The 15,544-nt window shown below is 47.8% G+C and overlaps 1 protein-coding gene across 5 annotated transcripts; it reads left to right on the top strand.

The window, feature by feature from the left end:
- The first annotated feature begins 5,329 nt into the window (after positions 1-5,329).
- Positions 5,330-14,916, top strand: C1S (complement C1s). 5 transcript variants are annotated; one of them, XM_040595460.1, is made up of 12 exons: positions 5,330-5,470; positions 6,368-6,432; positions 6,841-7,087; positions 8,279-8,456; positions 8,722-8,847; positions 9,502-9,701; positions 9,923-10,076; positions 10,318-10,433; positions 10,667-10,745; positions 10,999-11,136; positions 11,653-11,727; positions 13,802-14,916. In XM_040595460.1, the coding sequence occupies exons 2-12, from the start codon at positions 6,428-6,430 to the stop codon at positions 14,578-14,580; spliced, it is 2,097 nt and encodes a 698-aa protein (XP_040451394.1). In that variant the 5' UTR covers positions 5,330-5,470; positions 6,368-6,427; the 3' UTR covers positions 14,581-14,916. The 5 variants fall into 5 exon arrangements, with proteins under 5 accessions (XP_040451394.1, XP_040451393.1, XP_040451397.1 ...); XM_040595459.1 differs by lacking the exon at positions 5,330-5,470 and adding an exon at positions 5,750-5,916; XM_040595463.1 differs by lacking the exon at positions 5,330-5,470 and adding an exon at positions 5,754-5,916 and having other exon boundaries at positions 6,841-6,893.
- Positions 14,917-15,544: the final 628 nt, after the last annotated feature.

The following is a 15,544-nucleotide window of genomic DNA, read 5'->3' as shown; positions in this document are numbered from 1 at the left end:
AGGCGCTTTGAGAGGCCGGGAGATCTCCAGCCCTGGAGATGTTCAGAAGATGACTGGGTAAGGCCCCAAGGCTCACAGCAAGTGAGAAAAATGGAATTGAAGAGTAATTGGTGCAGTAAGGAAGCACACGAAGAAGGGGAGATCTTGGCCTTCACCTCCAGAAGTCCCCTGAAGGCAGCGTAAGGTGCAGAGTGCCAGGCCCAGACAGTTAGAAGGGGTTTAAAAACCCTCCTGGATAGCTGCCACCATCAGGCTAGACTTTACAAATACGTTACAGTATTGGTTCACCCTGACCGGTCACTGCCAAACTTTTTGCGAAGTCCAAGGACTGACTGAATATCAATCTCTCATTTCCATGTTTAATTGGGTGTTTCTGGTGTTTAGGGCAGTTTCCCAAGTAAATGAAGTGCATGTGAGTGTGCTGACCCTCCATCCCTCCCCCAGTCATGTTTGACAAGGAACGGGCATCTCAAATTGCTATGCTTGTAGAAGTTTCATGAAAACAGAGAACCAGGCTGGAGACAGAGGCCTTCTAGCATCACCGCTGGAGGAATCCACTCCATAATCAAGTTTCCTCCCGTGTTTGATACAATTAAATTGTCCCACAGATTTAACACTTCTGTTAAAGTCTCTATCCTGCTTGACTATGCTGTGGTCTGACAGGGGATCATTGTTAGCATTTTGTTGCAAGTCCATGAACGAGTTAAGAACGTGATGGCAACATTCATGTCCACTGAGGACATGTTAAACAGTAAGATACAGATACAACTTCTGGCTCAGTAAGTCTCTTTAGATAGCCAAAAACAGGAGAATATACCAGGGAAATACACCATACACTTTCCTCCTTCCTTAAACCTCCACATCTGGCTTCCCCTTCCCTCATCCTTCTCCTTCACTTCTCATCCCCTTTCTATAAAAATTTAGATCATACCTGGATTAGACTCTGTGGACAGTGGTCTTGCTTTGAAGGTCGGACTGTAACCTGGCACCAATGATGCCACTGTTGCTGTGGCCACTGGTACTCTGTTGGGATTGCCACAAAGGCTTACAGCACTGGGCTTAGCTTTCCACGTGCGCTGGTGCATCTCCTGCCCAGTAGACCCCTGTCAGACCAGACTCCTCCTGCTTTTGAAAAGTCAAGGTGCTCCATCTGGTTTTGGAGGCCATGTTTGTAGCAGCAAATATGGCTTTGGACCGCTGTCTCTCTCAAGTGGTGTCATCCTGTAGACCTCCAGCAGTCCTTCCACAGCTCTGACCTGAGGCTGCAGAAATAGGGAGAGTTAGAGGCTGTATGCTGGACAAGATTCTGGTCTAGGTCCTTTGTGTTCTGGAATAGCTCAGGAAACAAACACATGACACATTCCTTTTGTGCAAAGATTAACTTATTTGAAATGTTGACTGTTTGTAAAATAAATTTGAAAAATCCTGTAGTATTTAAATACACTTATGATCAGTCAGCTACAGGTATAGTGAAACATCATGTGTACGAACTTTTACTTCTTTCATTCTGTAATTTACTGTTGTCAGAGAAGGGTTTCAGAAGCAGCATCTGCTCCTGAGGTTGCCTAACAGTTTCCATTGCCAGATTCTGTTTTCAGTTGCTTGAAATGTTGCTATATTTGATCTGTTTAGATTAAATGCTAGACAGCCACTTTGGGTCAGAGCATAGTGGCTGTTTTTGAGACTCAGATCACGATGAGTGCAGTTATTTTTCAGTATGATTATTATTTTTAATAACCAGGGCAGTGCCATGCTTGGGAGGAGGTGGTGTAACAAAAAAATCTTTATTTGAGGTCCTGGAGCTATATGGTGGTTTCATGACATTACACGGGTATTAGTGTGAAACTTGAAGTTTGCATTAGCTCAGTGTGGCAACATGGCAATGTAGCTGCTGAAGCTTCTGCAAATTCATTGTATTGACTGTGTTCGAGTGGTTCTCACAGGTTTCCCACAGATCACTGCTGCCCAAGGCCACACATCGTTCTTCAAGTCACAGGACCTTCCTCCCAGGACCATTTCCTCTGGACTGAGGAACTGAAACAGGAATCTTGTGCCCTGTCTTGCCAGTGCCTCTTCTCCCAGGCAGGCACAAGACCCTATCCTGGTTGAAGTGGCCATGGGAGAGGAGCAGGCTACTGTTCTACAGGGGCAAGGTGACCGTCTGGAGAGAGGATGGGACTGCAGTTTAGGGTGGAACACTGACTGGGAGGAGGAAAATTCTGGAAAAGCAAGAGTTAGAATAAAATTAAATCTGGCTGAAGTCTGTAGCAGAGAATCACTGTGTCAAGGAAAGAGCACAGAGCAAGGAAAGAGCACAGGGAGGGTGGAGAAAGAAATAACCACTAGCAAGAGATGGAGCATGGAGGGAAAAGGATGACTGCTTGGAATAACTTGAAAGTAAGTTTTCATTAGAAGGAAGAATAGGAGGCATTGGGGCCAGTAGGGAAAAAAATCAGGAGCAGGTGAGTGACAAACCAGAGACAGTTGAAGAAATTGGGACTCGGTGGATGTCTGAGATGGGGAGGGAGTGGCATGCTTGAAAACAACTCACTTATTTGGTGGTGGAATTATTGCACAAATAGATGTGATGCCAGAGCCTGTCTCAGACATCACTGGCTCCGTTCCCTGGCTCCTCTCCACAGAACTGGGGAGCTGCAGTTTGTGTCACCTGCAGGTGACCTCGGGCACAGTGTGACCAGCACACGGGGCGCTCGCTGAGACCCGTATTGTTGCTGGGAGGGGTGGGCAGGGCAGCCCCCAGGACCGGCTGCAGCAGGTGAGGGGGGCTCCGCTGTTAGCTTCGGGCTGGGGTAACGGGCTGGGGACCCCGACCCTACCTACAGGCTGAGGGGGCCATGGAGCCATGCTCATTGCGGTCCCCTGGTCCTTCTGCAGAAATGTCACGTTTCCTCCCACAGCAGCTGCTCCGCCACCACACTTCGTTGTGGTTTAAAATGAGCCAAAGTGTTGAGAAACGCTTTGCTGTAATAGGTGAACACTAAACCACTCTTCTTCAGCCGCCGTGAAGCCACCCACATGTGCGGTGGGGATGGACGTCCCGAGGAAGGTCAGGGCAGAATGCACAGCGTTATCCTGCAGTGGGGTACCTGTAAGTCAGAGCCCCTCGCCCACAGGGAAAAGGCTGTGGACAAGGCTGCGGGCTCCTGGCTGCAGGAACACTGTGCATCGCCCGCGCTCGACAGTCCCGCCTGGAGCTACACCGGGCTGGGGGGGAAGGGAGTCCAGGAGGCAGCAGGCATGCCGGTGTGGTATAGTGTATGGAGCAGAATGGTCCTGATCCCCAGGTTTTGCTGGGAGGCTGTGGGAGCTTTGCATTCGTTCAGACTTGATGCTGGAGGGAGTATAAGAGCTGAACAGACTCTGGTGAAAATCGCCCTTGTGCAGGACACAGAGGTGGAAGTCAGCAGGTTATACCGAACATTCGGATCCAGCACATGGGCAGGTTTTCCTGGGGCTGACCCAAGGCTCTGGGTTTAACCCCTGGCAACAAAACCGGCCTGGGTGACAGGGGAAGGCAGGGGAGTGCGGCGTGCAAGAAACCCACCCAATCCTCTTATTCTGGTAGGATGGGAAACAGGCACATTGCTGTCAAGGTCTTGGTAGATCAAGGATATGTCACTTGCTGCTTACACCACCTTGACTGCCTGCTGATGGATTTCACCTAGCTAATGTGATATTTTCTCTTTTGATATTTGCTCCCTTTGTTTTATGACTCAGTGTTTCCAGATGGGGAAATGTAGCTTTTCTTAAGAACTTGGGAAAAGCTTTTTTTTGCTTCCAACTTCCTGGGGGAAGACAAGCTAGTCAAGCCTGTTTTAGATGGTGATTTTATGAAAGCTGGAAGACTATTGCTTCTCATAACATCTGGTGGAAAGGTTACAGCTATGCAACTCTGAGACATCTCAAGAAAAGATTTGTCGTATGCAATTTGGGAAAAGTAGTCTGTGGTCATGTAATTTAGGAATTTAAGAGAATGCATGTGCCTCTGAGGAGAATTACATTGCATTGGCAAACTTAACATTATCATTTATTAACCTTAATGGCATGATTTTGCCTCTTTTAAATTATTACTTTAATACAACTTCTGACATAGTTTCAGTGAACTGTAAAATATATTACCTAGCTGTTTCATCTTATGAATTGTAAAAACAATACAGACCTAGGCAAATGCAATCAAATGCTGTATGTGTATTCTGTGTAAACATATACATCAGTGTCATCGGTCTTCTGCAGAAATAGTCAGCATTATGCAGATATGTGCCCAGATAAAATGCAGCTACTTTCTTCTTTAACTAACTTCAGCAATCTTTTTCTTAATTAATAGCTCTATTTCTACAGAATTATTAGTATTCACACACATATTAATTTACCACTGCTACAGACAAGTTGAGTAGGGTTTATATGAAAATATACAGTTTCCTTGTGATGAAATGGCATGTGTATTATATCAGCCCACACTCATTTTACTTCTGCCATGCCCATTTTAGAATATGATTGTGACTTCAGTAGTCACTGGCAGGGTCTTTGGTTTGCCCAGTTTGGAGGAGAAGACATCTCCACATGATTTGTTGTGTATCTTTCATCACTGTTTTCCTGATTTTCAAAATTCTGGTTAGAAACATCAAGCTGTTCTCCCAAGAGACATCAGAAGTTGAATGTCATGCTGTTTTCTTTCGCTATCCGTTCTCGGTTTGACAAAGAAAACAGACTAGGCATGTTCTTCAAGTAGAACCTTTATCCTGACTACAATGAAGTCAGCGATGATTCATCTGTAGGTGTTTCTCTCCCTTGACAGTATAAAGGAGGCTTTCAGCTGGGCTTTGCTAACACACTTTGCCTATGGCCTGTTGAAACTTGAATCATTCTTTTCCTGCTGAAAACAAGCTGTGGACGGTGCAGCACTGATTGTAAAGGGTAGGGCTTGTAATGGAGTTTTGCATTTTCATTTATAGCCCAGTCCCAGTGCCGCTGGTTTGTGAGGAGGAGGGGAGGGGGTTCTAGCGTGTTAGTGACAGGTCTTTTAGCTTGTATGGTGGTATTTTGGTTGTAGCTTGTGGGCCCTGGCTGGATTAAGGGTCCTACTCGGCATAAGCCTTGAAACTCCTTTCCGTAAGGGTCTTAGATCTCAAGTTGCTCCAGGGCTAAGTCTGATGAACAGTTGCTCTTACATGAAGTTCACTTGGTAAATAAAGAGGTAGTTACGAGTTCTTAGTCAAATTTTTACTTACAGGAGTTGTTGCCATAACAAAACCCAGCAAAGCAATGGGTTACTTACTTACTCCTGCTGGTAGCCTTGGAGTGGGACATCGGATAGGCCACTATCATTTCCTTTCTTTTTTTTGTTCCCTAAAAAAGAGTCTCTGCAGCATCAGGTGAGGAGCAGCAGCAGCCCTACGGCCACCAGGCTGCAGGAACAGAGTGGGCTTCAGCAAACTGGACTCTGGATGGGGTGAGCCAACAGGTTTTTTTCCATGCAAAATCATTGGACCAGTCCTCACGGGGACTCTCCCCTTTCTACAGCCTTTGGATTTTGTTCCTAACTTTTAAAAGGGAGGGGGAAGAGGAAGAAAGGAGAGGCAGCCGAAAGTGCTGTTCCCCTCCCTTTTCCCAAAAGTCATCTGATTTCCCGAAAATCCCTAATACGGACCATATCTGCGCAGCCTGAGCCAACAGGATTGCGCAACTTGTTCTGGAAATTGCCCTCCCTGCCGGGAGCCGGCCAGGCGAGCATCCCTGCCGGGCCGGGGTCTGGGAGCGGCGGCCGCCCGCAGAGGGAGCTGCGGGGCTGCGGACCGGAGCGCGGCCAGCCCCAGCCCGGGGCGCGGCGGGGGGAGAAAAAGAGAAAGAAAGAGAAGGGAAGAGAGGAGGCAAGCAGACACGAACTAGGGAGAGAAGGTAAATATTGCAAGCGTTAGAAATGAGACAGGAAGATATTTCTGAGCGGCGCAGTCCGACAGCTGGAAGAGTCAGGACAAGCCGCTCCCCAGCCCTGTAATTCTGGAGGTGCTGGGAAGGTAATTCTGGAGGTGCTGGGAAGAGCAGACTGGGTGCCCCGGGCGGGAGGTGCCTCAGCACGGTGTTTGGAGACACCGATGGTCCGAAGGGGGGGAACCCGAGTGCCAGGAGCACCAAAGCGGAGATCACCTCTTCGTTTTGTCAGTGTGGACCTAGCATCCCTTCTTGATGCTTGGGGTTGCCTATGCAAGAGGGAACAGGGATATAAACATGCTTTTGAGGCAAAATATTGATGTGTCCTCCACAAGCTGAGGCCTGGGGTCTTTGACCTGCCCAGCAGACACACAGAAGCACAGGCGACATTAATCAATCATGCTGTTTTTTGTCTCAGACCATAACTCCAAAGTCCAATTGGTGAAAGTTTTCAGAAAGGAAGATCTGCTTTTTCCAGATGTGGTGAGTTATTGAATCTCCAACGGGAACTCAGGTTTAGTAATGATTTCATGTTATAAATTAGGTGTTTTTCCTGTAGTACTGTACTGATTCTCAAATCTGAATGTATCTATAGCCCAAGCAGCCTTCAGAACAAGGCAGTGAAGTAGGGAATAGCACTTAAGACCCTTGTCTTCAACTCCTGCAGCACTACCAGCTCTTAGAGAGCTGGAGAGGAGTGGAGGGCAAGACTGAGGTTGTACTCTTTCTGTGTGAAAGGGAGAAAGATAAGCTCCAGACAGCTACAGCATTGCTCGTTAGAATGCTAAAGCCGGCAGCTGCGTGCAGCCCAGGGCTGGTGTTTCCACTGACGGTGTGCGCAGGCAGGCAGAGCAGGCTGCTGCCATGGCGTCTTCCTTCCTCTTTTCCCAGGTACCTTGTCTTCCTCTGCCTCCCGACCTGGGCTGATGCAGCCTCCATGTACGGTGAGATCTTGTCACCCAATTATCCTCAGGTGTATCCTAATGATGTGCAGGAATCCTGGGAAATCCAGGTCCCTCTGGGATTCGGCATTCGCCTTTATTTCACACATATGGATCTCGAACCATCGCAGAACTGTGAATATGACTTTGTAAAGGTACTGTCCTCGTCCTCAAGTGAGAAAAAGACAAGAAGGCGGGTTAGAGCACAGAACGTCAAAGCTGTGTACAAAGCTCAGGACTGGAAGAGGAGATAGACACTTTCTTGCTTTTCTGAGCTCCAGGAAGCCCAAATGACTGCATGCGTCTGCGCCAGCGGTCACTAAATTGATCTGAGTTTGCCCCGTAACCACACGAGCATTGTCTGCCAACTGAGTGCCCCATCTATGCCTGCTCCCCATGTCTCGCCTATACCCATAGGGAAAGCCTTCTCAGCCTTCACCGACACCTCCCTGTTGCAAGGCCAATGAATAAAAGGGCCATTTCCTTAGGGCATTGCTTTTCTGTCCCTGAAATTGTTCAGAATTAATCCGTGAGTGGACATAGGTGATTTAATGCAATCAGAAACTGATTGGAAATGATGAAGGTTAAAAACAATCAAGAGATCTGCATGTGGTAGCAGGCACTCCCGTGAAGTGCTGTGCTGCATTGCACCGCAGTTTTCTATGATCTGTGCACCACAGACTTCTTAAAATGTAGAGACCCACTAGTCTGCTCGACGTTGTCTCACAGGGCACAAAAGACCGGGTGTTTCCACACAAATAGACAGAAGCAACACCACCCTCTCCCGCAATAGCTCAGTGTGAAAAGGGGCTGTGCGAGCCGGTGCAGTGCCAGAAGGGGACCTTGGAGAAGAACCAAGGTGGGACGGTAGGGTAGATGTGCTCTGCTGGAGCTGCCATAACACGTGGCCTTTTGCAACAAACCGATGAACCTGTCAGACTGCTCTGCAGACCCTCAGTGATGGGTTTTGCCGTTTTGAACCATGCTGTTGATTTTTTTTGTACAAGTGGGCAGGGAAGGATGTTAACAGAGCACTTTCTGGATTAATTTGTATCTGAGAAATTAAGACAGCTACTTCACAGCTAGGAAGTCTGTAGGAGGGAACACTCCTCAAGCGTCTTACAAATGTCACGAAACTGGTTGTCTGGGGGCTCCGTTCAGCTACACCTTAGCTGGCTGTCTTCTGCTCTTGGCCAGCTGGGCAGAAGCCTGGGTCTGTCCTGCTAGCGTGTGACATAGCTGCACCCGGGGAGATCTGCCCAAGCATTGTGAGAAATGCGTGCAATTTAGGAGCCTTTGGCTAGCCACCTATTACTTGAAAGACTCAAGTTGTTGGTAATTACGCACCTTCCAGTAATGAGGTAAGACCACTCTGCATTGTTCTGCAGATCCTGTCTGGTGACGAAGTTGAAGGTGTGCTCTGTGGGCGGAAGAAACCTCGTACCCCTGGCTCTTCGATTGTGGAGGAATTTCATGTCCCTTATAACACACTCACCATGCACTTCCAATCAGATTTTTCCAACGAGGAGCGTTTCACTGGTTTTGCAGCCTACTACGTTGCAGTGGGTAAGGTTAAACCAGCCTCCTCTGAATCTTTGTAGTGTCCAGGCTAGGTGAGGAGGAAAGCTGACAGAAGGGTTTGCCTTACAAGAATGTCTGATTTAAAAGGGATCCCAGCAGACAGGACTGCTTTCCAATACAGCCAGTATAAATGCTGTCTTAGAGATGCCTTTTCCTTGTTGTCCACCAGTGCTTGCTTCACTTTCTCACCTTCCTCCTGCCCCTAGAGCCTTCTCCTAATCTTGGCTGATTCATCTTTTCATGCTTGCAGACTTGGATGAGTGCACGGATTTTGTGGAGGAACCTTGCAGTCATTACTGTAATAATTACATTGGAGGTTACTTCTGTACCTGTCCACCGGATTATTTCCTCTATGAGGATGAGAAAACATGTGGAGGTAAGAGATCTACATTAGCTGTGCTCAACAGTAAGAGCTAATTTAGGCCAAGTGAGATACTGTGCACGGAAGACCTGCTCTATCAACCTTCTCAGCCAGTTGTGGCAGGTATATTTGGGGGAAAAACTGTCCCAGTGCAAATCTGAACTGGCAGTAGGCCTGATTTGGGGAATTTCTATTAACATATTCTTAACATTATTTTTTGTTTAAGAAACTACTAAATGAGGTTCTTTAAAGGCTGTGATGGAGACCCTTCTTAGCGTACTGCTGTGAATCTTTTAATCTCTGACAAAACAGGGCAGTTCAATCAAGAGACAAAAATGGCCCAGGGGCTGCTTGGCTTGAATCAAAAAATGGCAAAGTCACAGATGGTGCATGTTGAAAGGAGTGTCGTGTGAGGACCCGGGCGTGAGGGAAGGGGGCTTGAATCACAGGTGGAAGGTAAAAGGAAAGGCCACTAGAAGTTCAAGTCCCTGGGTGATTGGATAGAGATCGGCCCTGGCTTCAGTTCCTTGGGGAGATGCCATGTCAATGGCATGGTTAGTGCAGGTGTCTGAGGAGACTGGAGATGTGGTGGAAGAGGGAAAGCCTGTGGGCTTCACACCTGGACCATTTTCCTTCTGAGTCCTACCTGTGTTCCTTCCTTAATCCCAGTGAACTGCAGCGGGAATGTCTTCACGGAGCCATCAGGGGAGATTGCCAGCCCCAACTACCCCAACCAGTACCCAGAGAACTCGCGGTGCGAGTACCGGGTGGCTCTGAGGCCGGGCTACTTCGTGGCGTTGACCATACATAGCGGGGACTTCGACCTGGAACCAGCCGACCCCACAGGGAGTTGCCACGACAGCTTGACAGTAGGTGTGGGGCTTGGGGAGGGAGTCGGGATGCTCTGGATCTCCCCTCAGTCTTCTCATATTCAGAAGACACTCTGACCGCTTCACTTTCTTTCTAACCACGTTGCCTTCTGAAGTTCTTGGGAATACATTTCAATATGTATATATTGAATATATATTTGACTCACTCTCACTGAATACATTTGATATTTCTCATTTCTTCTGGTTTGTTATTTTCCCAGTTTGTCTCTGGAAAGCAGCGTTTTGGTCCCTATTGTGGCAGCAAATTCTCAGGTCCTCCTGAAATCAAAACTAGGAGCAACGTTCTTGACATAATCTTCCAGACAGACCACAAAAACCAGCACAAAGGCTGGAAAATACGCTACTATGAGGATTGTGAGTAAATACTTGGGAAAACGTTCCCTCGGGTGCTGAGTTAAGGAGAAGGTTTGTCCCGGGTCAGATTCATGGTACAAGAGCAGGTTGACTTGTTGACACCAGCTGGTTTTGAGTAAACAGAGATGCCCGTTTACGTATTCCAGAGGGAAAATAATCACTGGGGAGAAAGAATTTGGGAGCTGGAAGGAGAGCAAATCTTGAAGCAGTTAATCACTGAATTCCACCTATCTCTTCAAAGCCATAACCTGTCCCCTGAGCATCATTCCGAACTCTGTTCTTGAGCCGCAGAAGGACAAGTACGTCTTCAAGGACAGTGTGAAGGTGACCTGCGTGGAAGGCTATGAAATTGTGAGGGTAAGTTACATAAACCAGCATATATCCCCTGTGGCCCCCTCAGCAGCCTCCTGATGCCATTTCGCATCAGGTGCCCTGAGCACCTGTGGGGACTCAGAAGTTTTCACCACAGCTGTAGTAAGTGGAAACTTCTTCCAGCCACGGCAGTGTTCTGAGGACCCTCCGCTGGAGTGCCTGTGTCAGACACATTTCATGGCCAGTGGCTCACATGGATCCTGTGTTCTTTTCCCTAGCAACGAGACAGCATCGTGACTTTTCACTCCAGCTGTCAGGAAAATGGTGAATGGAGCAACTCCCATCTCCGCTGTGTTCGTAAGTGACCTGTCTCTGTACTGTGGGAAGCAGACTGGAAGCAGAGCCTTTAGGCTCTAGATCCACTGTATCTCCAGACAAGGAGAACGCTGAAGGACTGGGATGTGAGCAGGCTGAAAGGACAGAGGATGTGAGCACTGATGACCATACAGGGACCAGAGTAGCTGAGTGGTTCCTCCTCACACAATAATCATATTGTTAGGTGAGAATGCCTCTTTGATTATATTTCATCGGTTTTGTTTCTTCTCTACAGCTGTCAACTGCGGTGATCCCACTCCTATTGACAATGCCCAAGCCGTGTACGTCTCCGAGCTTCACGAGCCTCTGTACAAAGCTGCTTTCCGGTATCAGTGTGATGCTCCTTACTATACCCTAAAAGACAAGGAGGATGGTGAGCATTGCCTCTGCTACACAGACATGCTTCTTTGAGCAAAGGCCTGAGAAATGGTGCTGGCATCATCATGGGGCTGGGATTATATTCCATCATGTCAAGACTGGGAAAAAAACTCGTATTGGTGTGGGGTGGCAGGCAGTTGATTTGCGTTGCCTTTGTGTTTAATACACTCTAATAATGTCAGCACTTGGGCTGTTGACCTAAATGCATTAGCAAGTCCTCTCTCCGTTTGTCTGGTGTGTGAACCATGGAGACTTTTGTCACATCTAGCGCACAGTTCCGCTGGAGAAGTAAAGGACTCAAGAAATCTGTTAGATGAGGTCCCTCCAAAACAGGGGCAGAAGCGTCCTTGTGGGGTTGTGTACTTGGAGGGAGATCTCAGCAATGTTTACCAAGCTGTGCTTGCTCTGGGAATGAGAAGGTTAATACATCATCTTATACAGTAACGCTGCTTACCCCCCTCTTCATCCTGGTTGTATCCTTATGGCACTCTTTTTTCTTGTGTTTTCCAAGCGGTGTATCAGTGCTCAGCCAGTGGAGAATGGGTCAACGAAGACATGGGAACAAAGCTACCAAAATGTGTCCCAGGTACTACCAAAAACTGTGTACATGTACACGCGGCATATAAAGACCACTGCTTCTTTCACCTCTCTGTTTTTAAATATTTAAGCCTGAAAGTGCAGTTGATCCATCCTATGTTGTTTGAATCACATTGGACAGGGTATTTCTAAAAGCTGGGGGCCCCAAAGGAGGGTCAGATGAGGCAGCAGAAAAGAAACTGGAAACAAAAGTGGGCAACGTAGTAAGACAGCTGGTATAACAGGACCTCTTCAAGTACCGCTGTGTGTTTCCACACCAGGTTCCCCACCTTCAAGTGTGTGCGTTCTCAAGTTGTTCAGTGCTTTAGATCTCTGTCTGCATCACAGGTAGCAAAAAGACTGACAGGTCAAAAGAGGCGTCTGGCAATGATGGACCTCTCTGTCTTCAGTCCCTCCCAAACTGCGCTGAGAGGTGTAGCTTCTCGTCAGACCTCTGCTGTGGGCAGTGCTCAGCTGCCCGCTGGGCACTACAGACGCAGCACTACAGGGAAAGGTCTTTCACTGCTCACTGGAAGTCACAGCCTAAACCCTTATGGTTTAATGGGTCCTTCAGCTACACTTACTATGTCTGAAGGCTCGAGCAAGATCCCTGTCAAGGACCTTCGCACCTCTCTTTGTGGTTTTGGGGGACACTGAGGAGGGAAGCTAGTAGGCACTGCTCCTGCTCCTGACTGCTGGTAGTTATGGCTGGGTCTTAACTTCCAGCTGAAAGAGAGAATTTTAGATCCTATGTATTCTGCATGCTGTCCACCTTACCCTCTTTGAAGAGGCATCGTGCTTAGGGCTAATCGTACATGATGCCTATTCATTACTCCAAACCCCCAAACCATCGTGGGCAAAGCACAAGACACAGCTGAAGGTGACACAGCCTCTGAAGGGCCAGCTCAGCTGACTGCTCAGACTGTGCAAGTGCACAGTGCAAAAGGCAAATTGTGGGATACAGCTCAGGATGCACTGCCTGGGAGGCAGGACATGAATGCAAGAACATGAAGCCAGACTCTTCTCGACAGGACGCAGCAGCAAAAGACAGTGACAGGCAATGGGCAGAAACAAAATTCTGGCTACATTTAAGGAAAAATATCCCATTCCCCCACCCACCCCAGCACTGGAACTGGTGTCCAGAGAGGCCAGCTAATCACCACCCTTGGAGATGGTCAGAAGTCAGGTGTGAAAGCTTCTGAGCAACCTGGGCGGAGCAGGGGAAGGGCAGTTAGGGACGAGCAGGTGGAGCTGGAGCCATCGAGAGGTACCTTCCAGCCTCAATCTTTCTATGACTACCTACTGGGTATAGTTCCTTAATCTGTGACTCTGTGACTAAGGGCTCAATGTAAACAAGGCAATGTGATAAGAAATCGATTTCCTAGCTACAGCAGAATGGCCAGCTGCATTTATGCCCTTAGTGCCCACATTCTGCAAAACGTTACAGAACACCTTGGCCAAAGAGCAGGGAGCATCTCTGCACAGAGATAGACCCACAGACAAGACCTCCATTGACCCACTGCTTAAGATTTTACATTCTAAAAGAATGGAGAGAAAAAATGGTAAAACAACGGTTAAAACAACACATAACCTGACACTATCTGGAGTTCACAAAAAAAAAGATAAATTTTTAAAGACCAGCATCGTGTTTCTAAGAACTTAAATATTTTTTCCAAAGACAATCACTTCACCTACAGGCTATAATTCAGCAAAGGAAAAATGCTAACTAGAATGCAGTTAAATTGTGAAAATTGACATACCCAGCACTGGCGGGGTGACAACTCCTTTCCAGAACAAGAATTTGAGAATGAGTATTTTTAGCCTAAATCGAACGTTGGTAGTAGTTTTGCTAGAATTTTCTTTAATTTCTCTCTAAATAATAGTTGCAAATTCTATGACATGGAATATAAACATTGGTTACTCAGAATCAAAAATGATTTAGCAGGCGCAGGAGGGATGGGTATGGGCTTTTTAGCAGTACCAAAGAACCCCTGGTTTGCAACTCGGCAAGCTGGTACCAGAGAGCCCCTGTTTGTAACTGCGAATTATCCCATCTGGTTCCTCTTTTTTTCTTTTCTTTCCAGTGTGTGGGGTACCTAGCAATCCCATTAAGGAGAAAGCAAAGATCATTGGAGGCACCCTTGCAGAAAAGGGCAACTTTCCCTGGCAGGTGTATTTCAATCACCCAAGAGGAGCCGGTGTGTTAATCTCTGAGCGATGGGTGATGACTGCAGCTCATGTGCTGGAGGGGTACGACAGGCCCAACATGTACGCCGGGGCAACCAATGTCGCTGAAGGACCTCTGCGCCGGGAGGGCCAGCAGCTGATCGCAGAGGCCTCATTCATCCACCCGGGCTGGAAGAATCAGCCCACTGACACCAGGACCGATTTTGATAATGATATTGCGCTACTGAAGCTGAGGGATCCTGTGAGGATGGGCCCAAACATCTCGCCCCTCTGCCTTCCTGGTAAATCACCCGAGTACGAGCTGGAGGAGGGGACGCTGGGCTACATTGCTGGCTGGGGCCAGAGGGAGAGCGGAAGGCTGCCCATCTATCTGTGGAAGGCACTGATTCCCGTGGTGGGCATGGATAAGTGCCGATCTGTGAAACCAGAGGGCTCTGCCGATTCCAGTGCGTACCGATTCACCGACAATATGATCTGTGCTGGTGGGGGCAAGGACAGCTGCAAGGGGGACAGTGGCGGAGCCTACGCTATCCAAGATCCTCTTGATGACAGACGGTACTATGTGGCCGGGCTGATCTCCTGGGGACCACGTTGTGGTACCTTTGGTCTTTACACTAAGGTAGTGCGTTATTTGGACTGGATTGCAGAGACAATGAGCCAGCATGAGGATGAATAAACTTGGCAGGATTAGCTCTTTCTCCTTCCAGTGCAGCCACCCTTCCTGAACACGATGGTTACGTGCTCAGGCTGGCTGTGGTCCTGCTCACTCGGTGGATGGAACGCATTGTGTCTGTGCTGAGTGCAGGCTCCTTCCGCTTCTTCCCATATTTTTCTATCCCATTATTTCCCACCTGGAGAAGACCTAGCAATGCCCCACCTGACAGGGAGATTTCAGTGAAAATAAGAGAGAATAATTGTTGGTTCCCAGGGTAGGTTCAGAGCCTGGGTTTGGATTTATATGTTTCCTGTATTGTTCAGAATCTCTAACAGCATTAAAGAATGTCCAAATTGCCTTTTGTGCAATGTGCTGCTGTGTATGTGCTACCTTTCTTCTTCTCGGTCCAGACCTAGTTCTCCCTGAAACTCCCTCAACCAAGGGTCTAATCACATTTTGATTCACTACGCTGCCAGTTTTTGTCAAGCTGTAACTTGCTCTACCTAAATCTTCATGAAGCTCTTCTGAAACGATTGCATCTCATTGACCAACCGTGACCAGCAATGAGGATTTCTGGCTTCTGAGTCAAGCTGAGCAGAAGAGACATCTTCAAAATCCTTTCATTCCCCTGTCCTCAGGGCTTTATTTTCCAAACTTTATTGTGTTAGATAAGAAATAAATCTTGCTTGATTTAGGCAAGGTAGCGTTGTGAAAGAAGATTACCTGATATGTGTTAGTGGTGTCTCCTGCTCCAGAAAGTCCTGGATCAGCTGTCCTTCCGCTGAGGTGGTCAGTGAACTGGCGCAGGTGGCATATGGTGAGAGACGGAGGAAGCTGGGTTTGTTCAGCTGGAAAAGGAGGAAGCCAAGATGGGGATCTAGCTGCTGTCAGACACCTAAAGGAGGGCTGGGGAGTACACAGAGCAAGGCTCTGGTGACAGGACAAAAGGCAGCAGACATGAATTGCAATCGTGAAATTTTCAGTT

Source organism: Falco naumanni, chromosome 5, assembly GCF_017639655.2.
Source record: "Falco naumanni isolate bFalNau1 chromosome 5, bFalNau1.pat, whole genome shotgun sequence".
Classification (NCBI taxonomy): Eukaryota; Metazoa; Chordata; class Aves; order Falconiformes; family Falconidae; genus Falco; species Falco naumanni.
Note: the sequence above shows the minus strand (reverse complement) of the source record. Positions and strands in the feature narration are given on the sequence as shown.